The sequence below is a fragment of the Thunnus albacares genome, chromosome 13 (genome assembly GCF_914725855.1).
Source record: "Thunnus albacares chromosome 13, fThuAlb1.1, whole genome shotgun sequence".
In the NCBI taxonomy this organism is placed as follows: Eukaryota; Metazoa; Chordata; class Actinopteri; order Scombriformes; family Scombridae; genus Thunnus; species Thunnus albacares.
The window spans coordinates 5,779,164-5,806,633 of NC_058118.1; the positions used below are offsets into that span (position 1 = coordinate 5,779,164).

General features: G+C 40.1%; 2 protein-coding genes across 4 annotated transcripts in view; both read right to left on the reverse strand.

Annotated features, from left to right (window-relative positions):
* Positions 1 to 193: 193 nt before the first annotated feature.
* Positions 194 to 22,124, reverse strand: ints2 (integrator complex subunit 2). 3 transcript variants are annotated; one of them, XM_044370767.1, is made up of 25 exons: positions 21,808 to 22,124; positions 20,696 to 21,005; positions 20,367 to 20,505; positions 19,652 to 19,754; positions 17,676 to 17,789; positions 16,431 to 16,561; positions 15,008 to 15,178; positions 13,805 to 14,022; positions 13,453 to 13,578; positions 13,181 to 13,252; positions 11,556 to 11,670; positions 10,999 to 11,067; positions 9,945 to 10,079; positions 9,651 to 9,827; positions 8,831 to 8,945; positions 7,977 to 8,081; positions 7,561 to 7,725; positions 6,672 to 6,873; positions 5,176 to 5,301; positions 4,217 to 4,418; positions 3,757 to 4,038; positions 3,005 to 3,112; positions 2,693 to 2,798; positions 2,136 to 2,312; positions 194 to 899 (listed from the first exon to the last, which is right to left on the reverse strand). In XM_044370767.1, the coding sequence occupies exons 2-25, from the start codon at positions 20,986 to 20,988 to the stop codon at positions 718 to 720; spliced, it is 3,633 nt and encodes a 1,210-aa protein (XP_044226702.1). In that variant the 5' UTR covers positions 20,989 to 21,005; positions 21,808 to 22,124; the 3' UTR covers positions 194 to 717. The 3 variants fall into 3 exon arrangements, with proteins under 3 accessions (XP_044226702.1, XP_044226701.1, XP_044226703.1); XM_044370766.1 differs by having other exon boundaries at positions 21,799 to 22,124; XM_044370768.1 differs by lacking the exon at positions 21,808 to 22,124 and adding an exon at positions 21,499 to 21,730.
* A 1,399-nt stretch (positions 22,125 to 23,523) lies between these two features.
* Positions 23,524 to 27,470, reverse strand: part of med13a (mediator complex subunit 13a) — a 78,492-nt gene continuing 74,545 nt past the window's right edge. The window contains exons 26-30 of the mRNA XM_044369990.1: positions 26,690 to 26,878; positions 26,094 to 26,236; positions 25,741 to 25,905; positions 25,015 to 25,115; positions 23,524 to 24,671 (exon numbers count right to left, since the gene is read on the reverse strand). Of these exons, the coding sequence (XP_044225925.1) occupies positions 24,539 to 24,671; positions 25,015 to 25,115; positions 25,741 to 25,905; positions 26,094 to 26,236; positions 26,690 to 26,878 (731 nt within the window). The 3' untranslated portion in view covers positions 23,524 to 24,538. The remainder of the gene's footprint in view (positions 24,672 to 25,014; positions 25,116 to 25,740; positions 25,906 to 26,093; positions 26,237 to 26,689; positions 26,879 to 27,470) is intronic.

The window sequence follows — 27,470 nt, forward strand, 5'->3', positions numbered from 1 at the left end:
GCAGAAACATTAGCTATTGTTGAAATTTGTACAGATCAGGCATCACAAACTTTATACCCCTTCAGTCTCCTGCCTAGCATCAGAGCATCATTAATCTACTTCTTGAACACCTGTTACCGGGCGAAAATTGCGGGAGCAGATTTAGTTTTCTCATCCTAATGTTTCTCACTTAACTCAAATACATACTCATCCGTTTAAGCGTTTCTTTGTTTTATTACAAACAAATACAGTACAAAATTTCTACAAGGCAACATTTTCCTTTTTTCAGTTGCTGAGAAAAAAAGGTCACAACACTTACAGCTTAGAAAAATATGCCTACAGAGGTCAAGAAAATGGACCCATTTAACATTTTCCATATTTCACTTTCTACATGTTGTGACAGAGCACATTTAAAATAAATTTTTCTAAATCAATTGCAAACCTGATTTATTTACAAGGTGTCAAAGTGGAACCTGATGGTAGAGAAAGGGGGTTTTTCAGTACTTGACTTAGTCCAGACTGAACAGAGTACAGTGGATATACAGTCCATGTCATGTCCACAGAATGAGAGTAACCCACAACCTAACACGGTCTGAAAGCCCTTGACATTTGTTATAGATGAATGGATGTGTGTTGACAGCAGCCCTCTCAGGAGTGTGAATGTCTTTCAGGGGCAGTGTTCAGAGTTGTTGATTTAAACCCAGTCACTCCTCTCCCTCTAAAATGTGTGTGTGTGGTCTATAGTCCATGAAGGGTGGAGCTGATGATGTCCATAAAGGTGGCCTCTATGCAGTAGCAGATCTGGACATCAGGGTCAGCGCCACCCAATTCCTCTGCTGTCCTCTGGGGTAAAGTCAGCTTGGAGGAGCCCTCTCCTGGAACCACAGCCTCCTGTGGTTTCTCCTTCAGATACTGCAGGCCTGAGGACGGAAAAACAGCAAACTGCTTATACATTTTATTGAGAACTTTTGAACAATATTCAATATTGTTGTTATGGTGGCGACTGATCCACACTACAGATTTGTTGGCAGTTTTTGGTGTGTACATAAAGTATCAATCAAAAGTTTGGACACACCTTCCCATTCCCTTGAATGAGAAAGTGTGTCCAAAGTGTGTTTGACTGGTACTGTATCTCTAGAAAGATTCTTCATCACCATGTATCAATGATGCTCTAATTATGATGAGAAATTAATAAATAACACAGCAAAACCACAATGTAACCATGTGACACCACACTGTCACCATCATACAGCCAATAATGAGCACTTTCCAAAATTTAAACACTCAAGATGACATAGCCAGTCGGGGCATCTGGATAGAGCAGGCCAAAAAGTCCAAAATATGTCCAACATTTCAGGGGTTCCGGGTACAATCATTGGTGCTTCCAGCTAGGTGGAAAACTATTGACAGTGTTTTCAGAGTAGGAAAGATCGTATCCTTTTCCTTAACCATTAGAGGAAATCTTTAATGGATGCATTTTCTTAATTCAGAAGTACTCAACTGTCCAAAATATTGATACAAGTTGGATTAGCCTTATTAAATTTAACGCAGGCCTACTTTAGGGTAAGTGTGGTGCTGCATTATGTAGGGCAATTTTTATTTTATCACAATATCGCTACTGCATGTGACTTAGCTTGAGAACCAGTTGTTTAAGCTTGTGTAGGTACAGAGTACAGCTAATTTCAGGAAACATGAACTAATATTATTTAATGACAATCTCCAATTTGACACCAAACAGAAAATGTAATATTCTTTGTGTCAATTACTACCAGTGTTTCCCCTATATTCATTCAGCAGCGGCGCACTGCTGCTGCAAAATTATGAGCGCCGCTGCTAAAATTTCAGATGATCATTAATATCAACGAGCTACTAATGATTTTCACTCACACACTGTGCGAGCACAATAACACCCTACGTTATTGTGGATTTTTTTAGTCATCTTCCCTCTCTTTGTTCTTCAAAGGACATATACGTGAAATGTATACTCATCTATCGAAGGGGGTTAGCCCCAAAGTTAGCAACAATGCATTAGCTTAACTTGACCAGGCCAAATCATGTGTACTGATGAAAAGTGTAACCTAATGAATAAAAAAAACTTTTAACAATGCCATTTAACAAATTATTATAAATCCCCCCAAGTGAGCAACTATACTTACGGGCGATGAGGGGGTCAATGTCCCTGGCTTTGGTGGCCACGTCAGAGGCACAAACTTGACCAACTTGTACTAGCAGGGCTGCTACATCATCATAGAGCGGAGGGAAGGCCTGACAGAAGGCCACCAGGCATGGCAGGGTGGGCATGAAGAAGGAGAAACGCTTGGCACGAGTCAGCACTAAAAAGAAAAAAACACACACACACACACTTAAAGTACACAGTACACCCAAAAGCCAGTGTAAACACTTACACAGTGGCTAGTAGGCTGGTACACACTGTACACTTATGTAATGTAGAAAGAATGCTGCACTAGCAGCCAAAGGCCAGACGGTGGCAGCCAAATATAGGGAGAAAAATATCAAGACATACTGTTTGACAATAGCTGATATTTTCAGGATGCCTAGTGGATTACAGAAAATAGTGAGTCTGCTGGAGGCAAATGTCAAATTCAATGATGGAGACGTAACAAAGTAAAAGAGAAGTATAGGTGAGTAAAGGAGGCTACAACCAAAAGCATAAAAGAATGACGTGTAAAGATGAGAAAGGCTGTTCACTGACCTGTTAGAAGTGTGCCCATAACACTGATGGCCAACCTGGCCACGCTGAGCGACTTGGGTAGAGCATACTGGGTACACAGGTACGACAGCAACTGGATTGCGAAGATCTATGGGGACACACACATTCATAAAAGCTACAAACATTTTTCCACTTATTTATTTAGCAAATATGCAAACACTCAGAAGAGTGCACCCAATAGAGCTGCTTTAAAAGAAACACAACAGCGTGAGAGAGGCTCTGGCACAAGCCCAGGGCAACTCTAGGATTTCAAGCCAGGAAAAAGAGAAGAGAGGGGAGGTTGGGAGGCCTCACCTGCTTTTCCAGCTGGGGCTGGGCCAGCAGTTCTGGGATGAAGTCCAGACAGATATGGATGGAGGGGATGCCTGCCACAGTTAGAGGCAGCAGAGCTTGAGGGTAACCCTGACAGAGAGAGAGGGAGAGAGGGAGGCAAAGAGGGAGAGAACAGGAAATATAAAACTTATGATAAAACCAAGAATGAACATACAAGTACTTTTATATCGACCGTGTGTGTATACGCAGATGCTCGCAGCAGCTTTTGCTTGGCAGCGTGGTCAGGGGTGGATTAGCGTGACAGAGAAAGGATCGGTTTGATGAAGTCCACCATATGGCTGTCTGCTACTTCTGGGAGTACTGCAGTCACTTACCACTAATGTCATGGCAGAATGCGATGACTAATGGGGTCACCATGAGTTGGCTCTTCTTGAAAAACTCTAAGGTATTTTCAGCAATATGGCACTATCCACTCAACTACTCATGCAAATGGTATTTGCATGATAACATTACTTTCTAATGGAAATATTTGGAAAGAAGGAAGGAAGAAAATCTAGTTATGCAGAAATGTCATATAGTAGCACTCAAGGGTGGTGATTAAAACCACAGGCTCAAGAGCATAATGTTCCCCTGTTGCTCCTGGATTCAGTCCTGTTACAACACTCTCTGTCCTGTGTTTCTGACTCCGTAAACATGTCAGCTTTCCCACAGTAACAATAAAACAAGTATCAAATGTACAACCCACTGCATGTTTTTCCACATTTGTGTTTTACCTGAAAGTGAACCAACTTGGCAATGTTGGGGTCTGCAATGAACATCTGATGCAGCAGACAACAGATGAGACATTGCACCTCCCTCAAGTCACTGAGCAAGCCTCCCTCTGTCTCAGCATCCTTCATGCTCCCCCTGGCTCTCGGCCCCAGGCTTCCTTGTTTCGATTTCCCTGGCATGGGGCCCCTAATGCTCCTCAGCAGGCTCTCAGTGTTGGCCCCCAGCTGCTGCTCTTCAGATGTTGGCAGACACACCTCCAGGAGAATCTGGACAGCTGCGCTATCCTGGGGTTAAACAGAAACATGCGGTTACCACAGCTAGGTGTGAAAAGTCATCTCTCACAAATTTCCAGAGTAATTTCATGTCATATTATTTCTCCATTCATGCTTCACTGAACCCCCATGACATGGAAATAAAAATAAGTGTATTCCCTGTGAAAGTGTCAGTTAGTGGCTAAAATACCTGCGCAGCTAGGAGGGCGTTCTTCAGCTCCTCCCTGGTGACCTCAGGTGTATCTGGCTGTCCAGGCACACCCAGGTTTGAGACTGTCTGGCTCTGCCGATCAAAGTCACCCGTCTCCTTCAAGTGGCAGTGTAAGTAGGCTTTTGAGGCCAGCAGGTACCCATTTAGCATGTGAAGGACAATGTCCATCAAAGGAGGACACCTGGAGGAAACAAAAAAACAAAAACATACGTCACACCTGTAGTTTGTTTGCTTTGGTATGAGTTGCAGGTTAATTTGGGGTGATCTTGATGCACAAAAATCAGCAACAGATAAAATCCACACAACTTCAGTGCTGGATAAAGGAATCAACAACAATATGATAGATACCAGCGCAGTAGAATCAGAGCTACGTTAAGCTTCATTAATGTTGGAGACCAGATTTTGACAGGAATTATTTTTGCCTGCCATAACAAACCAAATTTAAAGAGTAAATGCTCTACAGATTCAATAACTATACTTGGTGTGACCACCTTAAAAAAAAATTACAAAAACTGTTACTGAATATATGTTTAAATTAAAAAAAACTGCCTTTTAAATATTTGCCTAAGATAAAAATCTGGAAATATACCAATATACAACCAGTTATTTGGTAATAGAAAACTTAAATTCCACATTTTAAAGATTTTTTTCTTTACACAATACTTATTTTTTTATTACTTAATTTTACACAGTATGCACACAGCCTTTTCTTCTGTTGTATTCTACCCCAGACAATCTGCACTTTTCCTTTTTATTCTCTTGAATCCAAATTATACAGTTTAACATCAATTTTATCATCTGCACAGACTGTCCACATGCAGCTAAAAACATATGATGAGGACAGTACCTGCTGACAATACAACAAACTTCACACAGCATCAACAGAACTGTGTGTCTGTATCCAGCCCTTTAGAATATAACAGTCCTGTAATAGTTACCTGTACACCCTCTGATCACAACGCAGCACAATGAGAGGATCCACCATCAGGTCGTTCTGAGTGTACTTCTGCTGTCTGAGCAGCTTAGCTGAAGGTTGGAGAGCATTTACTGTCATCACCCACAACCTGCAACACAAATACATGACTTTCAACTGTCGTTCATATCACACTTTTGGAGCTTAAAGAATTTCATTTCAAAATGAATTTTATTTTGAGACATTGTTGAGTCCAACATTTGAAAAGACTGATAGCACATGAAAAGACAGTTTTTTAAAGGATAACTAACATCTCTGGTTAATAAAAATATCATGCTAATCCAGATAAACTACTAATGATGAAAAAAAAACTGTCAACAATTTGAGCGTTTGAGTATTTTTCCTCCAAAATTAAATAAATCAATTTTGGAGGAAAAATACTCAAATGCTACTGACATATGATATGAAATACTTCAGCAGGTGTTTTGATTTCAATAACTCAGTCACTCACAAATTACCCAGTGGCAGCATTTCACCCTCTATCTCTCTTATCAGACCGATGCTAAACTATAAACAGTGAGGTACTCTTGGAGTTTCAAGAGTAACTGCCTTCCTGCAGCTTGTGCACTGGCATCAATCAGAGGATCTGTGTGAAATCTGACACTGCTGCCCTCTTCCTAGATTCACAAGAGCCTCTCATCTAGCCCTCTGCAACATTCAGTACTACGAGAGGGAGTGAGGAAGAGTCGAGGGAGGGGGCAACAATCCCTTACATTTCCCTCATGGAGAGAGTCTCCCTCAGTTTTCCCGCCCTGAGCTCTTCTTGTAACAGACCCCTTTTGGATCGATAGGATGTCTGCTCAGAGCTTTGGTAACTGTGCTCCTGTTGGCTCAGGGGCAGAGTGAGGGTCACCCTCTTCTGTCTAGAGAGTTCACACAGGGCTGACAGAGTTGCCTGGCTCAATACCTCTGATCTATTCACACAATAATCACTGAGCAAGAAACCTGGGGTTAAGGGCAACAACTCTTGTTCCACAGGTCTTTGTTTAATCCATTTACTGAGTCTCACAGCAACTTTACACAGCCTTGGGAGAGATGACACCAAGTCAAGTTCTACTATACTACTTCTACTGAAAAGACATAAAATTATGAGGTTAGACAGCAGCCAAAAAGGGAATATCACTTAATCTGCAGATTCATATTGATATTTTTCTTATTAAGTTGAACTAAAGATCCCAAAATCTAATTAGATACTTATGTGGTTCTTATTTGGACTCTTTATTGATTCTGAGTCCCAATACCCAAGTGATGCCATTAAATGAAGGAATACTAATAACACTCTAAGGCAGAAAATATACCATATCCACAAGGAACATCAATTATATTGTACAAAAAAAATGTAAACAAACTGAATGTTCCAATTAACATCATGTATTATTCCCAAGTGGAATTTAGTGGTATTTTCACAGTAGTATTTTCTCTTCTATGTCCACACCATCTAATCGTGTCCAGAGCATGTACCTGCGGGGCATCACAGTGTTGAGGCCCATCCAGAGCTTGTTGAGGGTCTGCAGTATACGGCGAGGCACAGCAGGCTCCAGCAGCAGAGCCGTGCTGGCTGTGAGGGCCTCCGCGTAGGGGATCAGATCTCCAGGTGAAAGCAGCGTCAAGTGCTCGAGGATCCGCATCAGCCTGGGACTGCTGGATGGTAACTTCTGGAAGGCTGAGGGGGAAACGAACAGTTGAATTCCCTTAACTGATTTGATCTAAATGCATACACTGACCCCTGCTTACTTCCTACCACCACCAAGCCCAGGGCGGCAGAGGAACTATACAATATTTCTATTTCTTACCATACATGTCTTTTTCTAATTAAGTATATCATTCTCATTCTTGTCACCATTATCCCGAAGATGGTCACAATGCAGTAGGATCGTAAAAACACATTCCTAGATGTATTACCACAGCACAATTGCACCAGGTTGCATAAATACTGTACATAAAAATAGAAATTTAATGTAAATGTATCCTGTACATTAACCTGCATGATGGTGTGTGAAACCGATTATGTGTTACACTTGCAGCTGGTCAAGGATCTCTATCAAAGAAGAGCCAATTACAGCATAATCCTCTAAACCCTGAAGAATTAACCAATGAGATAAGATTTCAGTTGGATAAACGCTTTCACTTGTAAATGCCATATTGTCTTCCTCTTTTAAATCTAAATTACTTCAGTGTACACTTTAATCGTATCTTATGAACTCAAGTAATGCCATTTTTGTTTCTATTATTTTAATGTGTGGCCCTGATTGTTAATTGTTTAACAGAAAGGCATGGGAGCTCTAAATGAAGAACTATTAGCCTGCTCTAACCCCATTTCTTTCACCTTCCTTATCCCCGCCCCCCTCACCTTGGTGGAGCTGGCTCTGAGTGTATCTGCAGGTGTTGCTGGGGAGCATCATCTTCCTCAGCAGGGGCAGGGTACCGGTCACTTCCTCCTCACACACCCAGTCCTCCACTAGACATAGGTGGGGGTAGTTGGTGGCCAGCAGCCTCAACAGGGCAGAGTGCAGACCTAGGAACAGGGAAAGAGAGAGGCAGGTTATTTGTCAGTTCATTACCCCCAAGAGGTATAACTGATCACCTGGGCTCTTTATCACAGCCCAGAAAAAAAAGAGTATGTAGTAGGTTGAAAATGAAACAAATAGAGTAGGGATAATTACAGTAAAGTGATATGTACTCTTCAGTTACAACTATGATCTTGGCTTGTGACTTACATATAAAACATATTAGGAAAAAAATGGATATAGAGTTGTAATGTCTCACCTCCAAGCTCCTGTTGCAGTCCCTGGGCCTGGGTAACCAGGTACTTAATGGGGATTTGGTCCATCAGGGCTGCTGAGTAGGACTTTGGCTTCTTCTGCATCAAAGCTTTAAAAAAAAAAGGGAAAATAGGGTCAGTGAAGTAAAGAAACTAAGACAGAAAATATAGGGTATGAAAACATAAAGCAAGAAAAGGACAAGAGGGAGCATAAGTGTTGTATTTGGCTGTGTAAGGACGCAAGAGCCTTTGTGCCGATGCGTTCGAGGAGCGGAGGTGATTTTTCATTGATGTGGGTTCATTACCACTGCTGATGGGCTTCATTACTCCTTCCTTGAAGGCTGTGGGAGCACTTGGGTAAACACAGCAATTAAAGAGATGGGCATAAACTCTCACATAAATCTGGCCTAATGAAGGGCAAGAGGAGAGCTCGTCATGGGAGAGAATAAACACTGACTAGGCTAACTGCAAATGCTCAATCTAACCTACAGCTGTCCTAGTTAGCTAAGCTACCACAGCCATTGTACTTGGCTCTTTGTCAGCCCTCCATTTATTCTCTATGAAGCAGCCAACTTTCAGCACCCAGAGAGAAAAGGATGAATGACTGCACGTCCAGAGTGAGAGCGTCTCCTACAACTTAACAGAAGACAAAAGCTGCCTTTCTCCTCTCACTGCCTGACAAATACCCTCCATCTCAAATACAACGCCTCCTTCAGTGGAGGAGATGACAATGGATGCTCTTTAGAAAGGCAGAGAAGGGGAAAATAAGAAACAGAAAGGAAGTGAGCCAACAGCACAGAAGAGAACCAGGCACAGTGCAGTGTTGTATTAGACACAGTTATTGTCTTATTGTACATACCCAGTTGTTTGGTGCTAGCCAACAGGTTCTCCTCATAAGACAGGATGTAGTAGAGGATAAGGAGTTGGGTGGTGATGGAGTAGCGCTGTCGTCCTCCTCGACTAACCTCCCCTTGCTAAAAAATAGAGAAAGAGAGAAGCAAAAACAAAGCTACAGGTCAGGGATAAGCAGCACAACAGCGCTCCACATCATCAATGAATGTTGGTATGGACACTTTCAAAAGGTTCATCTGTAATATAATTTTGTTCAATACTTGAGGTAATAACCATTACAAAAACACAATTTACTCTTCTCTTTTTAAAAGTATCTTATTACATTATGTAACTTTTTAAATTTAAAAAAAAAAAAAATAATATTCTATATAATTTGATTTTGGTGCTAATAATGCTGCAACCTATTACTCAGAGTTTTTTGCAATGTGTTTAAATATAATCCATAACTCCTGAATCCTGATAGCAGCAAAGGGGTATTTATTTACAGATCAGAAGCAACTGGAGGGATGAGGATGAAGAATATAAAGTATAATGTGCAGCAGTACAATAGAGTTACTAGAATCCAACAATAATTACTGCTATAACAATTATAAAATATAGTAAATTCAGGTTGGCAGAGAAACTGTTGTGATATTAAAGGCAACAGTCTGTAAAGTGTCCTTTGTGACACTTGTCATTCTCGCAACTAAAGAGGAGAACTTTGCCTTCAAATACCCACACATACTGTTAGATATAAATAAAATGAGGAAAACTGAACCACACATGCAATGTACATTGCCATTAACTGTTAAAGGTACAGTTGCTGTGAAGCCCTAAGACTGACTTACCCCAGCAGAGGCCTGGAAGACATTGAGGATCTCCTGCTCAGTGATAGGCTGGTTGGTGGCCTCTGGGTTGGCCTTGGATGCTGGTGTGAGGATTGAGTTGATATAGGCGTCAATTAGGGGAATCAGTTGGGTGTGGATGGGGGTGGTTGTCTCACAGAGCTGGCGATAGATCCAATCCTGGAGGATAAACACAAGGACAGCACCGCAGGACAAAATTAATGTTTTAAACAGACATAACACTTAGCAGTTTGCCATCTAGTCATTATTATGAGTCATCTAGTGCACAGCTCCTACCTTGATGGACACTTTGTGCTTGGTGAAGGCTCGGCTCCGAAGCAGCTGGTAGATGCAGTGAATGGGGAGGAATCCTGTGATGTTGGCACTTAAGTTGTTGGTCACTGCAACCCTCACCGCATGGGCTGTAACCACCTACACAGCAGATATAATAAACAAGTTATCAATAAAGCAGCGACTGAAAATTGACAAAGAACACCAACAGAACAGTACGGTTTCACATCACTCACTATTATAGTGAGAAAAACATGACTTACAGCATCATACATAAAGTACATACACAGATATATACTGTGAGACTATTTTGCTAGTGGAGGCAATTCATTGAGCAGGACCACGTTATGGATTTTTGGATTTACAGGATTTTTTTCAATATGATGAAGTTTCTTGATTTTCCACATAATTCACTGAACTGGAGTCGCAAAAAACATACATTCCCATCATGTTAACGGTTTGAACTGAATTTCGATATATCATAACATATAGATATAAGATTACGTATACTGTCATTGAATAACACACACAGATGTAATGCAGACATCTACAAGTAAGAAACATGATATGTAGACAGGATAAACTGCTGTCCACCATCGCAGTTTGTCATATCACTCTGAAATGGACTCAAGAAATATTTTAAAAATACATAATTTATATTTTATAAAATATAAAAATTATAAATGTACATACTTCCATCTAAGCAAACACCATATTATTAAATTAATCTACCATTAATTTATAAAGGGTGTTCATTTGATGGCATGATGTAGCATGTAATTATGATCACAGTTTAATCAGTAGTAATAATAATAATAATGAGTAATTATGTTTATTAAACATGATAATTCCCCAAAAAAATACTGCATAGTGTTAAAATATTGTACTTTCAGAGGGACATTTTATTTAATTTTGATAACTTGTTATCAAACACACTGCTACATTTCTGATTTTACAGTAGCTATTGATAGGGAAAATAAATTAAGTGTTGATAAAAATTAAAATCATGGAACACTATTAGCTTGAAGCTAGTTCATCACTGCAGGTATAACGTATGTACCTGTTCTGTGAAGATCTCCTGTGTGAAGATAGTCTTCATCTTGCTTAAAGAGCTGGGTTTGATGGCAATCTGTAGAAAGTTGAACATTGACAAAAAAAATCCCAAAAAAGATAAAGAACATCAACAGTGGTGGGTTTACTGTGAGTGAAAACAACCTGCAGGCAACAGTACTGGCATTTTGTAATTCCCTCCTTTCATATTTCATAAGAAAAATTCTACATGGCAGGCACAGCACTGAATTGATAGGATTGCCCTAGAGGTGGAAACAAACAGGCTCTAAATCCAATTACATTACACATCTTAGTGGAAAATACACTGAGACAGGAAAACTACTTAGCACACAGGCAGGAAACAATAGTGCACTTAATAAGTAATAAAACAGCAAATTGGCCACAGGGTATAGAGTGTCTTGGTGGATATGTGTATGCTGCAAGTGTTTCATCAGTGATATAGTCTTTACATGCGCCACTGCTGCAGCGGAGGAGTTGGGCCAGTGGCTGGTCAGCCAGACTGATGTATTGATCACTGCCTCCCTCCCTCCCACCTACAAACCTTACCTTCATCCCCAAAGTAGAGCACACCAACTCAATAATGGAGCTGAGCTGGTTGCTATGGAAGTACATGGCAACCAGTAATAGCATCTCTCCAAAAGAAGCAGATACGCCTGCAGCACTGTAAGGAGGAGGACACACATATGCATGCGAGGCAAGTGAGAAAAGACACTTAGACTTGTTGTTAATCCTGCATCTTACAGGACAGAATTTTAATCAACTGATTATGCTAGTTGCATCAACCCACACACACACACACACACACACACATTTCTATCAGACTGTATCCCTTTAGTCCCCCCTTAAGTCACTTAAGACTCTGTGATGATTTATGCTTTATGGACTAGAGTCATAAACACACACACAAACACACACACAAACACTACTGCAGTTATAATTTGTTAACACAGGCCATATTAAAGCTATTTTAAAATACAAACAAACCAAAGCTTCATCTGAGTTTGCGGAGTTTATCACTGCCTATTTCCCACGAAGAGTAAACATTTACAGAGGAAATATCAAATGCCTCCAAAGATTGGACATAAACAAAGCTAACACTCATTAAAGTGTGAATTCAGATGTGGGATTTACCACATTTAACCTCACTATGATGTCCAATAACCACAGCAATAAATCATGAGGCATGACAGCTTCCTGACTTAGCTAATAAATCCCATATGCATTCCATATTCTACTGCTCCTTGTTTTTTTTTTTGTGTGAGTATTATTGTTTCTGTCCTTCTCTTTCATTTGTCATAAAGTCTCCATAAACTCTGTGGTTCACACGCTCCTCTAAAGAGGGAGACCGAGACCATATAAGTGTACGGTTAGTGCAACAATAAAGAAGACAGTTATAGTAGTCAGATGGAGTACACTATCAAACATTTGCTGAGGAAAATACCACAAAGCCTTGAATGAGAAATAATAATTTGACATAATAAGAGTAGACAAACAATTAATATTGAAATACAATAGAAAGGAGGAACCTTGTCAAAATGAGCATGGCTGTCAGAATTACAGTGTGCACTTAATATATTCATAAAATATGAATAATGCTTTTTCATATTGGCTAATGTTACTGATTATATAAAAGCAGCCATATCCAACATATCAGCATACATGTTTTCACTGACCGTTTTAGAGGTTTACAGTATTATTCAGTGATATATTATGGGTGCTGTTTAAGGATTTTAAAACAGCTTCTCAAGCTGGTATAATGTTTAGACTGGCAATATCATTAAGAACAGTGCAAAACTGTTTGCTATATTGCAAACTGCATGCTGAACACAGACATATCTTCCAGTAATTGTAGCAGAGGTAATGCTTTTTGTACATACAAATTAATTCATGTGTACCATGGGTGACCTCTATAACCTCTGTGTTATTACCTAAAACAATTATATGGTTTCATCAGGACTAATGATTCAATTAGAAATGAATGGTATGTATGAAATGAATATTGCAATATTCATATTTTATTATATTACTAAAGTAAGTCCTAAAGATCTCATGTTGTGACAGATTTTGATCAAATTTAATTTACTGTTCACTTAGAGATGACAATTTTGAAGCATTGTATCTCTTTAAAATAATGCCTGTTGTCATTGGTATTAACATGTAGAACTTCTTACCTCTCGAAGTATTCCTCCTCTTTGATCATCCAGCTGAGCCACATGACCATCAGCTGCTCCTGCTCTGGCGTGCTGGACACAGAGCATAACGTTCACACCCCATATAACAAAGGACAATATTAAATGCCAAAAGACTGCAGACAAGTCTTTTTTCAGGCAAGACAACATGTTAGGTGAGTAGAGTTTATGAAACCAACCTATTTGTGTTTGGTGAATAAAACAAAGACTTCTAAAAAAAAAAAATAGGAGCCAGTAAGAGTAGCTTTATGTACCTGACCAGAGTAGGGAAGGCCAGCAGCTTGCAGAAAGACAGGGAGACAAAGCGAACACCAGCAGGAGTGGCCGGAGGCCGACTTGTCATCAGCTGCAGCAGCTGCTCGGCCTCTTCATCAGTAGGTCTGGAGCAGGATCACAAAAAGTATATTCTCTTTAAGACATAAAAACTAGACTAAAGTAAGCATTCAGAAACAGGCAAAACACTTACTTTAAAATCCCAAAATCAAACTCTAAAAACAAATAAATTTAAATTCAAAATCATGATCAGAAAAGTATCAAACTCATGATCAAAAGTATCACAAAAGACAAAAAGTAGACACAAAGACTACTGCATCCTCTTTTACCTACCTGAGACCTGCGATGCCCATTAGGGCACAGTACAGTCGAAGCAGAGCGCTGGCCTTCACCACATGCTCCTCTCTGAGGCCAGAGTACCCTGAGCCGCCCTCTTCCATGTCACCGTCGTTGGGCACGTGGGTGCTGCGTGAGCGTGGCAGGATGGCGACCAGCTCCAGAAGCAGCTGTCTGCGCATCTGCCACAGTACCGAGCTGCTTTCTCTCTTTCTCTGCCAGTGCAAAGAAAAAGCAAAGGACAGGCATGAGTCAACGGCTGAGCTTCCATCCAAATGTTCATATTGAGGCTACAACAAGCCAGTGTTTTTTGCGTTTTTTATTTGATAAATGATTTAACACTTAATTGTCATCAATTCATTTTCCCTCAATCAATTAATTGAACAATCATCGCAGCACCAGCTTCAGTGCAAGAGTAGGGAAACCAAAATATGTACAGAAAATATAAATACATTTGCCCAAAGCCTTTTCCACACAGCTGAGGGAGAGCTTTATTGTCTATAAAAAAGATAATAACATTGAAAAAAAAGGCAACATAAACATTTGATGACATCTACAGTGAAAGGCTGATTGTAAAAAGTATCTGCCCTTGATAACATGCCAGAAATGCCAGCAGATGGAAATACACATGATTCCACTTATAACTTAAGTGGTATTTCAAACATTAGCTTCAATTTGGGACAATCTTAATTCAAGAGCTGACAGATAGGAAAGAGAGCAAAGAAAGGGGGGTGATGTGATACAAAGGTCGCATGCAATATTTGAAGTTGGATGTTGAGGACAAATTCAACCATCTGAGTGTCCCAAAAGGACACTATAGATAATGACAGACACTGTGTATGAGAGGGTTAAAGTGTGTGAGAGAATGCGTCCATAGTTGTTGCTCAGGATAATGACTACATTACATGCACATTAGAAACCCAGGCTCAACCCTGAGTAAGATGATGCTACTATGACTACAGACACAGAACATCTTAACTTGTTATTCTCAATATCTAACCAATAAGTGAAATCATTATTCATATAAGCATTCAGATGAAGTGGCTGTATGTCTGCTTTAACATGGTGACACTGTTGTAATGTGTACTCCGCAATATCTTGTCTCATCACCTAACACACCAAATCTTCTCTATGTAAACAAATATTTGTGTTTAATTCAACAACATTGCATGCAATACAGAATAAACTATTGCCCCTCACCTGTTGTCCATTGCGAATGAACATGCTGAACCAGGTACGGACTTTGCTATTGGTACCCAGTAGTAAACCGCTGACATAAGAGACGAGGGGACTGACTGCCTCATCTGCTGTATCTGGTTTATAGTCCAGAGTCAGAGCCACACCCAGACCAGGCAGATGGCACTCCTCCACCTAGGGATATACAGAATAAACAAACACACAGCATATTATATTTGGGATTTCCTCATTTTTTGTATATGTATATTTTTTGTGATTATAGCATCAAATTATTCCTTCTCCAACCAATTCCTAATCGTTGGTGTGTTTTGGTATATTCAGCATTTAAAGTAATGCATAATATTTTAGTTATTTCAACAACATTCCTCTTCAAAATACTATTCCTGCTGTTGCATCACTGCCCGCCGCTGTTTCGTGTCATCCTACTGTTAACGTTACTATACATCATCCCCGGGCTTTCTTGCGTCATTTGTCCATGTGTGTTATCTGCTCTTTTGATCGTTCTCAGGACATTTTTTATTCAAAAACCTAGTCTACTCTAAAGTAGCATCTGATCCATGTGTTGACAAACACCAGCTACCAACAACTATGGCGGATTAGTCCCTGAAATGCCCTAATTTCAGCACAACACGACATCAATTCCTCGGCCCTTTTGTCTGAGATCATGAAGTACAGCAAAGTATGAGTCCTGCTGATGCATCCTTCAGCAAGGCAGTGGATTTCTACCACCTCCTGGGGCTTTGCTCAATAGCTGACCTTGTGCTGTAACCTCCCTGTGAGAAGGGAAGCTAGAAGACAAATTTCTCCCTTCAGGGATGGTATCATAAAGCGCATCACTACATAAATCAGCAAAGAGAAAAATATTGTGTTTCTAACCTTAATGAAGCCAGTGTTTGTTTCTAACTAAAAATAATATATTCAACTCGATTCAATTGGACATTATTACAAATAACTGTGATGTTTAGGTGTCAAAAAATAGCCTTGTGTGAAAACAGGCCTGTTGTTCGGAAATAACAGCTCCAAATGTGTTTTCTGGCAAATCATTCTTAATTAACAAAGCTGTGTAACACATGGCTTGTAATGCAACTTACTGTATCAAATATATTTTCATTCGAAGATTAAAAAGATCAGGTTTTTGACACCGCTAATGAGAAAGCCACTATTTTTAGGTTTTGAGATTTACTGACTGAAACTGATAAGATGCGAAAAATGCACAGAATAGTAAAAGGTAAACATAAAAAGGTAAAAGTAAAGTTTTATTTCAAACATCCATAATTAATGTGACTAAGACTAATGACTAAGTCAGAATAACAGCGTAAATTTGGAACAAATGTATCTTCCGCAGAATACAGCAGCTGTGGTGGATTCTCTCTTCTCAATTAGATCAAGTTTTCTGTCTTGTGATTATGTTAATAGTATCACTGACCACCATAGCTCTGATGTTCAGGGCCTGTGAGGGGTTCATCTGACAGAGCTGCCTCAGGGCTTCAGTTCTGCGTCGACCACCAACGCTCTCCTCATCCTGACGTTCTCCATTCTTGATCAAACCTCTGCAAACTGCAAAGACAGATGTGCACATTTAAATAAAGTACATGACCATACAACACAAAGTTTAAAAATACTTTGGACCGTTGATTTTCCATGGAATTTGACATTTTAACGCTTTGAATTGGGCAATTTGGCAACATGTTCACTCAATTTGATTTTACTACTTCTACGCTGCATGTCATGTTTGTTTAACCATGTAATCCTTGCCTGGAGGTCTCCTGGTTGTCTGTACATCACTGACAGTCAGTCCAGTGTATCATTTCTCTAATATCATGGCCAAGTCATGTTCTTCCATAAATACCCTAAACCCTAGAATCATGACTCATTTATTTTCCTGTAAATAAGATTTAACAGTCATCAGAGGACAGCCTTTCCAAAGCCTTATCTCATTTCCCCAGTACTTTTCCACAGCTGACAGTTTTAAAGGCAAAATGTTTATGGTTGACTGACTGTGACATGCACTGAAATGATATTAGTTTCCATCTCTGCCACTTCTGGATTATTTCATATTGCCATAAAGGAGTCAGTGGAATTAGGTCTGGTTACCAGCTTGTGTTCAATGTGACAGACCTTGATGCTTTTAGACAGAGCCGTTTCCCACACTTCACCGTTAGATCAATTCATTTCACTTTCAATTCAATGAAATAAGGTCTTTTCCGGTAACAAAGCCAAAAGGATTCCTTGATGTTGACTGCTATATAACACACACAAATAAGCTATTGACTTAGCTCTGACCCTCTGTGTGATAAGGAGTCACTGGAGACAGCAGGCATTTTCTTATAATGCGTCTCTCACAGCACACAGAGCACTCTGTGTGAGCCAGAGTGAGACAATAATGTTCATCATCAATCAAAGATAAATACACACACCCTGAGGCCAGTGGCATGGCTAGAATTAGCGGGGGAACCGCTAAACTCAAAAAGAAAACATGTGATGGCATCTCAATAACTGTCTACCTATAGCTGTAATGAAAGCTTCCAAGATAATGTTATGGTAAATTCCTATTTCTGTCACAGCAGGTACACTTATCAACAATATGAAGCTAGTACTGCCAATTAAGCAGCCACTCTGTCTCACATTATCAGCTGACAGCGTGTGCAGTGTTGTGGGGCAGATGAATTACCTTCATTGAAGCTGTCGGGAACATTGGCAACCAGCAGACACAGAAACCAGTCGCCGTTGCGGACATGAAGCAAAGCCTCTGCTACATCCACGATGGGCAGCAAGGAAGGCAGCTCTAAAAGAAAAAATACACACACATTCTAAAAAAACAATTTGTCAACTGCAGATGACAATATCACTGAGGTCAATTATTTTCAGGCTGGCTTTACAGCAGTGTCGGCAATAAACAGGGGGCAAGGGCAAAAATGCCCCCTGAAATCTCAGAATGCCCCTAAAAGCTGTGATTGAGGGGCAAAAACTGCCCCCAAAATTTCAATAAAAATAATTATATATTTCCAGTTTAGGCCAATATCCTAATCCTACATTAAGCCATCAATTTATTTTCATTCAATTAATTTAAGTTCCATTTCCGTCTCTAACACACACTCACACCAACAACGTTGTTGTTCAAACTATGCTGCTGTAACGGTATCTGGCAGAGGCCAGGCAATCCTGCACCTGCAGTGACGTTGGCTGCTGCAATGGACCGCTATCTCATTAAAAAAGCTCCAACTGTTACAGATGAAAGCAACCAAAATCCTGGGCCATCACCAACACCACCTCCAGCAAATAAGATGGCAAAGAAAGTTGCTCCTTCTACAATTAAAAAATGGAAAATAGACTGGCTTGGTGTTGAAGAGGTGAATAGGACGATTCTCCTCTTCTGTAAAGTATGCAGGGCTCACCCACCCAAACATAGCTTTAGACAGCTAAAAGCTAATCACAACTTTGGTAAAGGAAGCGTACAGGTCAAAAATTATTCAGCTCATCAGCTGGTCACCAAAGCAAGCAAGCATCATGCATTTGCTTACGGTGAGTAACATTAACGCCAACGCTAGAGACTTTAAAATGTGTTTGGTCTGGCGCGTTAGCTAACATTAGTGTTAGCAAGGTGGCTAGATAACGTTGATGTTACAGCCTACATGTGGGTCTTGCCGACTGGTAGGGTGATCAGTGCTGCTGACAAATGTTACTGAGTGCACTATGTGCAGTAAGCTTTTAGTCCCAAATCTAGAACATATTTTTTCAGTCTACTAACCAGTGATGCAGTGCTGGATAGTTGGGTCTATAATGTTATTACATCCATGCTAAAACGTCAGCGGGGCTAAATTTGGGGATGAAATAAAGCATGTTAAAAAATTCAACTGAAGTTATTTCCAGAACTGCATCAATAAAAAAGGAATATTACACTCATTTTCGCTCTTTTTGACAGTACTTGTAGCTACAAGTCTGTAATTTTGGGAAACACCTGAGGCTGTGGCATGCAATGCATCAGTCCTACAATGATAAAATCATCAACGTTAGACTGGTTTTGACTTGTGTAGAAGATCTGATTATGACATTATCCCCCCAACCAGAACTTTTGGTAAATCTAATTAAATCAAGCCCATTAAATATTGTCATGATCTCGTGATCATTATCTTATACTGTCATCTAGTGGTTCACACTGAAGGCTCTTCCTATATAAAATCTAAGTTTTTGAAAGGGAATAGGCCTGCGTTGTTTTGCTTTTCGTGTGCTTGTTATTGTAGTTTTAAAATGTACAATTTTCTACAATTATTATGAATAAGATGGTGTATACTGAGGTGGTTGTGGTTACACAAGGTGGATGTATGCATGTTAATCTGGGCTCATGTCACAATAAAAACAGCACTTTATGCACTAATTACTATTAGTGCCCCCAAAATTTTGTAAATGCCCCAATTTTTTTGACAGTTAGGAGACAAAAGTTGCCACCAAACATTCTTAAAATTTCCAGCACTGAACCAAAGAGAATATTTCCAGTAAGTGAGGACACGTCTGACACGGACAGCCTCCTGCTGTGCGCTACATGTGTGAAAGGGCAATTCTAGAAAATGTCCAGACCTGATTCTCCAGACACTGTCCAGAGTTCATGTGTAAAAACAGCTTACTGAGAAGATGAAAGGAGTTGGGTACCTGCTTGTAAAATGCAGAGGACATCTGCAACCTCTTCCAAGTAAACAGGGCTTTCAAAGAGTTCAGAGGACTTTAGGAAAAATTCTCCATTCGAGTCTGCCACCTAAGAAACAACAAGGGAAATCAAGTCATCCTATTAGGTAAAGATGAAAGTACTGAAGGACAATTGTAGTGCTGAGAAATACATAATTTGTCAGTCAATGTGAGAGCAGCTGCCAGAAATGTGGATGCCAACTTAAGCTTTGATGAACAAGTAGAGGCGCAATCTTGTTTCTTTCATCTGAAACCCATTTCCACAAGTAAGATATTTCGAATTCTGCAATTTTACTAAGTCGTTCATGATTTAATTTCTCTTTCTTTAGACAACACTGTCTCCCTGAATTCAAGCATCAATCAGATGTCTCTTTCACATCGCATTCTACAAAATGCAGCAGCTCAGACTTTGGCTGGTAAAAGTCCCCCATTTCTGAAATGCCTTGGCAACATATCAAGAGGGCTAGTTATCCAGGTCATTTACAGTGTAAAATCATTGATTAAAAACCTCTTATAAATTTGATTTGTGGATTTGTTAGCATAAATTCTTTTCTTCTAATCATGTGGTGTCTTGTTTTCGTTTTGTATCTCGTCAGAGTTATACTTTCAGGTGCCATTTAACTTCATTAATATTATCAGTGTACTGTGATTTACTGACTTATTTGGGGATCTCTGACTGTACCTTATTCATGATAGCCAACAGTTCACTGAGGGCCAGACGGAGTCTCCTGAGGGGATCACTGTGTTCAAACTCCAGGGTAAGACCGTGCTGTAGCTGTGACACCAGGATGCTCTCTCCATTAGAGCCACCTGCCTTGTGCCTGGTAGAAGAGATGACATATGAGGTATACTTCTAAAATTTACTCTCAATGAGTTTTAAAAAACAGTGTTCAGAGTTTTTCCTGATTAAAGCAATAAATGTATGACTTGATCAACAAAACAGAGGCAGTCTATTCTACGCATTACCAGACTGTAGCATTTATCATGCTACTGTGTGTAAGTCAGGTGTACCTCAGCTGCTGCTCCTTTCGTGCATCCTGCTCCAAGGCATGAAAGTCCACAGACAACAGTGCTACAATGGAGTTGACAGCTTCTACTCCAGAGAGCAGGCGGAGGATGAGCTTCTTGTCCTGTGCCCAGGACTGGCTCTGATCAGCTGGAGCACACAAAGCCATCCTCACCAGGCAGGGCAGCAGCAGCCTCAGCTCTGGGTCACTTAGAGCTGCCAGGCGCACCACGTCCACTTTCTGCATAGCTTCAAAGGCATAGGAGCTGACAAACTGCAGCCCTGTACTGTCTGCCATCTCTCTGCTACTAAACCCTGTGGGAACAGGCAGAACAGACAAACAATTTAAGGGCATAATACGATGCCATCTGGAGTAAATAAAGTGGAAAAGTCTCCCAGTCTGGACATCTTGTTGGGCATGAGCAGGTGTACTAACTTATGTTTTCGCATACACAACAGAAACTCGACAAAACTATATAAAAGCCAGACAAGTAGAGTTCATCTGACAGAAGTAGCTTGAGTTAACGGGAGTCACATAGTGGCAATGTATTCATTTCAGTTTTACTAACATTATCTCAGACCGATGAGTAATGTACTTGTTAGTTAATTTCTCTAGAAGTTTGGTTAGTTAGTTGCTACAGAATACCGTAAGGGTTGTTGTTACTATCGTCATGAGAACATTACTAACAAAAACAAAGTGAATGATGGCTACGGCTAACTAGCCGTAAAGTCCATGCTAATGCTAATACCGGGAAGATTAAACAACGTTTAGCTGGCGTGAAATATGCTTCACCAAGTCGAAACATACCCTCGATTTGCGAGTGGCACACACACACAAATCTTTAATGTATGTCTTGTTAAAGTACAGCAAATATCGTGACTGTATCGCCGTTAACTATTACAAGGCAGCTTATTAACGCTAACTAGCTACTAGCTAACACTCATTCACTATCTCCATTGCTTTTGGAGCGCCTCTTAGCATGCTACAAGCTAGCAAGCTAAAAGCTAGGCTAACTTGTCAGACGATAATACCCGCGTGTACTGTCTGGTCTGTCTCTGTAGTGCAAAGTCTAATGTAAAAACAATAACCCGACAAGAATAGTCTTACCTCACTTACTGGGATGATACTTAGTCTTTAAAAGAAAGAAATGTCGGCATGGAGGCCGTCAGACCTCGGACTCAGCCTCTATAGGGAAGTCCTAAGGTAGCCAGTGTCACAGAAAGAAGCTCGATTTAGCTGGTGCCGATAGGTTTATGGAAATGTCTTTGCATTTTTTTCACGCCTTGTCTGTTATAGATTCCGCATGTCCACTTGGATCTTATCTTTATCTACAGTGGTTACTGTGTCGGTGTGACAGTGAGGGAACTGTTCCCGTCAGCACGGTGGAGCAGCGCTGTCTGACTGACAGTCACTACAAGCTGCATGATAGTCAGTCCTGCCCGTGACTACTACACATGGACTGGGCTGACACAGGCACATTATTAAAAGACTATAATGGAAACCTTATTTTATTTGTAGAACAAAACAGAAAATAAAAATCGGTTTACGTAATGTCTGGTTCCTTGGATCATCATAGCTGAAAAGAGCAAGTAACTTGATGGGCACTGCCTGTATAAATACAGATCACCAGTATGTTTATCTGGGTTTTAATTACATCCCTTACATGTCCAGTTTCTGCACCATGGATAATGAATGGAAAGCAAACTGTGCACCCTACACCCAACGGTATCCAATCTTTTCTCCAGGCTCTTGTGGTAGACAGGCTTATTTATACTTGGTTAAGCTTCAAAAAGTCATTTATTTGGATGACACAATAAACATGAATTAATCTTAAGAAATCTGAAAGTAGCACTTCTAAATTGCGCTATATTAAGACTTGGTGACATGGAACACTTGGTGTTAGAGTTATGAAAGGACATAACCAGACAAATATCCCAAGTGTCTGTAGATTCATAACTATTAGACTTACCTACCCAGTCATTGAAATGTTGTCGGTGTAAATTCCACTTTATTTTCAAGGGCACACTTGCAGCAGTTGGAGTTGTATTTATTCCCAAATAATGGATTGCCAGCTGCTACTACACAATGCAATTTACAAGTAAAATATCAGACTGAAATTATTATGCAGGGCTATTTCACTGGCTTTCCCACTTGTGAATAGAAAGTGTGGTAGAAAACTTGCAGACCTACTGTATATTAGAAACAGATGGGTTACTGCAAACAACCATGATTTCCCAAAAACAAGAAAACATGGCACGTGACTGAAAATAAATGTTCAGAGTTTTATTAAATATTGAATGTATTTATCTACACTCAAAAGAAGACCAAATACATTTTGATGGTCAAATTTTTGATGCCAATATGCAAGGTAAAGAGCAATAGCAATGGATTCTCAATAATTGAAGTACAGTTTCCCTCTTAACAGGAGAAATCCAGACAGTAGATGTTCCTCTTTGTACAAATACTGCATATCCAATGGGCAGCCATCCATAGCTGGTTAAAGTTCATTTACACCACACATTTACTTTCATAGTGAAGTAAAATGGGATTGGTCTAAATGTATCCATAACCAATCAAAAGTGGTGCCAAAAGAGCCAGAGTAAGGAGAGGTACGGTAAAATAAAAGGATGTGCTGAAAAGGACACTGCTATTCTGCTATCACATCTAAATCTCTTGTTTTCTTTCTCCTCATACAAAATAAAAAAGGTCAAACCTGAGGTCAGCTACTTCCAAAAGATGCCAATAGTTCTCCTTCCACTCCACTATTGGTGTCCTTATCAAATTGCACATCACAGTCCCCCTCCCCAAAGCAATGAACACAAGCACAGGAAAATAAGTTGACGCACTTTATTCCTAAAACAGAAGCCACACCACCAACTGCTGGCATGGCATTCATATATAATTATTTATATATATTGCCGTTTGGTTTTTGTGTCTAAATGTGTGGTATAAAATACTATATACAACAATGTACCTCTTTATTTGAACACAGTGAAGTTCATTGCTGTACAAGTCCTCTGTAGCTACAGCTTTGCTGTAAGTCCTTCATGCTCAAAGGCATGGAACATAATTCTCCACTCTAATTCTTCTGTACATTGTGACAATACAAATATTCTGTCTCCATTACAAAAAATAATACTCTAAAAGCAACCTACTGGGACTTTATTTAATTTTTATGGGATTTTTTTCCTGGTTGTTTTTTTAATTAAGACGATTACATATATCTTAGACCAATTGCTTTAAAGCAGGAAGGTGATATAAACCTTCTCCATTTTTTATATATAAAAGAGGTTAAGAAATAAGACAAATTATACATTTAAAAACTTACAATAAATAAGATAGATGCAGGCATTTCATTTGGATACTATTTCATCCAAAGGAATATAAAGGAATTTCAGATCTTAAAACCAAAGATCTATTCTTGGGTTTTTTCCTTGATCAAATATGTCCCTTTTCTTCCAATAACTTTACAGATAGACTTGTCTCTCCAAATACAGACTGGCCAGTGACTGTGCTGCCATGCTACATACTGTATCATGACAACCAATCTGTCATTCTCTCACGTTCATTAATTGCGACTCAACTTCAGGTTTCCCCTTCTTCTTTATTCCCTTGTCTCTATGTGCATGTCTTTAAATCACAGGGACAGGGCTGTCTCTACCACCAACAGCCACAGGGGACAGGACCGTCACAGCTTTTAACAGCCGTCTAATCCCATCTCGGTGCAGGATCCAGCTCCGTACTCTGGTCTGGTTCTTGCTTCAGTCTTGATGAAACCCCTTCGGAGTTGTCGCTTTCCATTTCTCTGAAATGTTTCCCCATTGCCCCTCCTGTGACAGGCTCTTTGTTACAACATGTTCATGATGAAGTTGTACATCTGGTTGAGCACCACGAAGTGAATGGGCAGACATGATCGTCGGTCTTGTGTAGCCGGGTCACACGTCAGCCAGGAGAGGGCGTTGTACTGCTCCAGCACAAATCTGTCCAGGCATACAAAAGAAATGCAGTTACTCTTTGATTATGAGCTTTTAGTGGCAATATGTTCTGAAGAATTTGACTTTGTACAAATAAAGTAAGCCTCCAATTCTCAGAGTGATCAAATCCTGGCCTACAATTAACCAATATACATTATAAACTAAGGGTACATAAAGCATTTTAAGCTCAAAAACTATGTCAAATATATGTTTTGCTCTTGTATATCGTCACTACTTGTATCAAAAAGCTATTTCAGTCTGAATAAAATCTGCAAATCCTAAAATCACCCTGTAAACACAGTATTTCCTGCACTTGACTTGTGACAGTGTGTGTCCCGGTGCTGTTTACCTGAGTACATCTGAGGTCTGATTGGAGTCGAGGGGGTGGGAGTGTTTGCTGTGCAGTAGTTCATCTGATTGCACTGAAGACACATGGAGGTGCAAAGAGGCCTGAAAGAGAAAGCAGAGGGGAAAGAGGTGTTTTTAAAGACAGTATAAAGAAGTTATTAACCTTTTATTACATCTCATCTAAAAATGATAGTTCTATTCACAGCAGAGTGACAGTGACTACTTTTAAAAGAAAGGGATATTGCTGCAAATCAAAACTAGATCCTTTTCTTGTATGGGCCATTTGTTTACACACAAGGGCACTACTTGCTAAGGCAGACTCATAAGCAAAAAAAAAAAAAAAAGAGCTATAAAACAGTTTTGCGGTTCATTAATGAAGATGTACTGTGCAAACAAAAGGACCTGTCTAAAAATTGTTCCAACCTCCAGTGGGGACTAACTTGTGGTTTACATCTTAATTGCATTTATAAAGGAAATTCAGCAGCCTTGTATTATTCAAAGTCTAACAAAATACACAAGTCTAACTTGTCTACTGTAGTTGCCTTACAAGTGTTTATATTTGTTTCATCTCTTTTTCCCCCCTAATGTGCACTTAACGACTACATTTGTTTCACACTAAGTTGTCTTGTTGTTCATCCATAAAGAGACATTTTTTATGCAACTTTGCACTTGTGGAGAAAGGCAGCACTAAAAGAAGTCTATCATGTGGGATGGCAGAGTGTGGTACCTTGAGGAAGAGTGGACACTGGTTCTGAGCCTGCGGACAGGCTGACCAGAACCAGTCGGGTAGTGGGCCGGCTTTGGCCGTGGACACAAAGTAGCCAAGGGCAAGAGGCTGCTGCAGGAGGTTAGGAACCTCTTCATGAGACTCCATGCGGTCCGTACTCTGGCCCTGCAGAAGGTAGAAACTCAGGGTTAGCTTTGTTTCTTTGAGTCACCTTAAATGATATACTGTGTGTAACTGTGACAAACACCGTCTCATGTTGCTTTATTCTGACGACACAACGTACAAAGGAACGCGAAACAGGATAAAAGATACTTTCAATATTTCATCATGCAAGCATATGCATGTTGTCTCACCTTGCTGCCATCACCTCCATGGTGGTAATGAGAGCCAGGGGAGTGTACTGGTGAAGTGGTGGGTGAGATGTTGATGATGTCTGGGTCCACCAACTCGTTCTCCTGGTCCAGCAGGTCAAAAATCCCGATAGCATCAGACCCATCTGAGGAGAAGAGGAGAATAATTAAAAAATTGATCCATAAACAAATATGTATTTTTAGTGGCAATCACTTGCACTGTGTAACTTTTTTGTTCCTCTAAGGACATTATAGGGTTATTTCCATATTTACTATACAGTAAATGGAATGTGTGTGACAATGCCTCACATTTTCAGCAACATTATATTTGCACAAATGAAAACCTGAAGACACTTGAGGGTGCTGTAGATGCTCTTAGTATGTAAGCACACACTACAACAACACTGACTCTTAATAGAGTGGAAAAGTAAACAGGAAGGATTTGAAAACAAACAGTACAGATGAAAAACTCAGTAATTGCAACATTTCCTTTCAACATCAGTGAGTTTGTTTAAGGTCTAGCAAATAGGATGAGCTGTGCTGAATTAAAAAGCAAGAGAATCCCAGGGAATGACTGCAGGCGCAAGAGCACTACTGACCAGTGGTGGCGTTGAGAATGTCAATGTTGGGGTCGATGTTGGTGTAATTGGAGCTGGCCACTTGGACGAAGGCAGAGGTGGGGAAGACCAGGATGTGGGTGCAAGAGGTGTCCTGCGGGGTGCTCAGCTGGGACGTCTGCATGTTCAGGGTGGTGCTGCGGCCAAACACTGAGCCTGTCGACACCGAGTCTGTTGGGATGTACAGAGGAAGGAGAGAGCGGTCAATAAACAGAGCAACAAAGAAATGAGAATTCTTGTCATCATCCTTTTATTTACTGTGGATAACATCTTTTAAGTGGTCTCTGACTGAGCAAATGTTTGAGCTGCAGACATCAAATAACTCAAAAAAGGAGCACAACAAACCCAGACTGTAGTATTTCAGCATCTTTGAAACTGATCAATACCGCAAAACAAACCATTTAAATGTAATCCTCTATAAATCCCTCTATATCAGTGTTTCCCCAGGGGCCTTTGAGAGGGTTCCAGGGAGTCCCCAGCAAAAAGGGCAATAATTTATTTTCACTATAATTCCATCAATAACTAACACAATGACAGAATGTATGACTATTTTGGTCATGGGTTTCATACACTTTCTGTAGTAAAATATCTAAAAGCAAAAGTCTTATCAGATGGGGAACCCTGGGACAAAATCTTATTAAATGAGGGTCCGTGGTCTAATTTGGTCAGTTTAGGGATCACTGATGTGAAAAAGTTTGAGAGCCACTGTTCTATATAACTAGTGATATCATGACTTTAACTGTACTCTGTAGTGGAGACATTA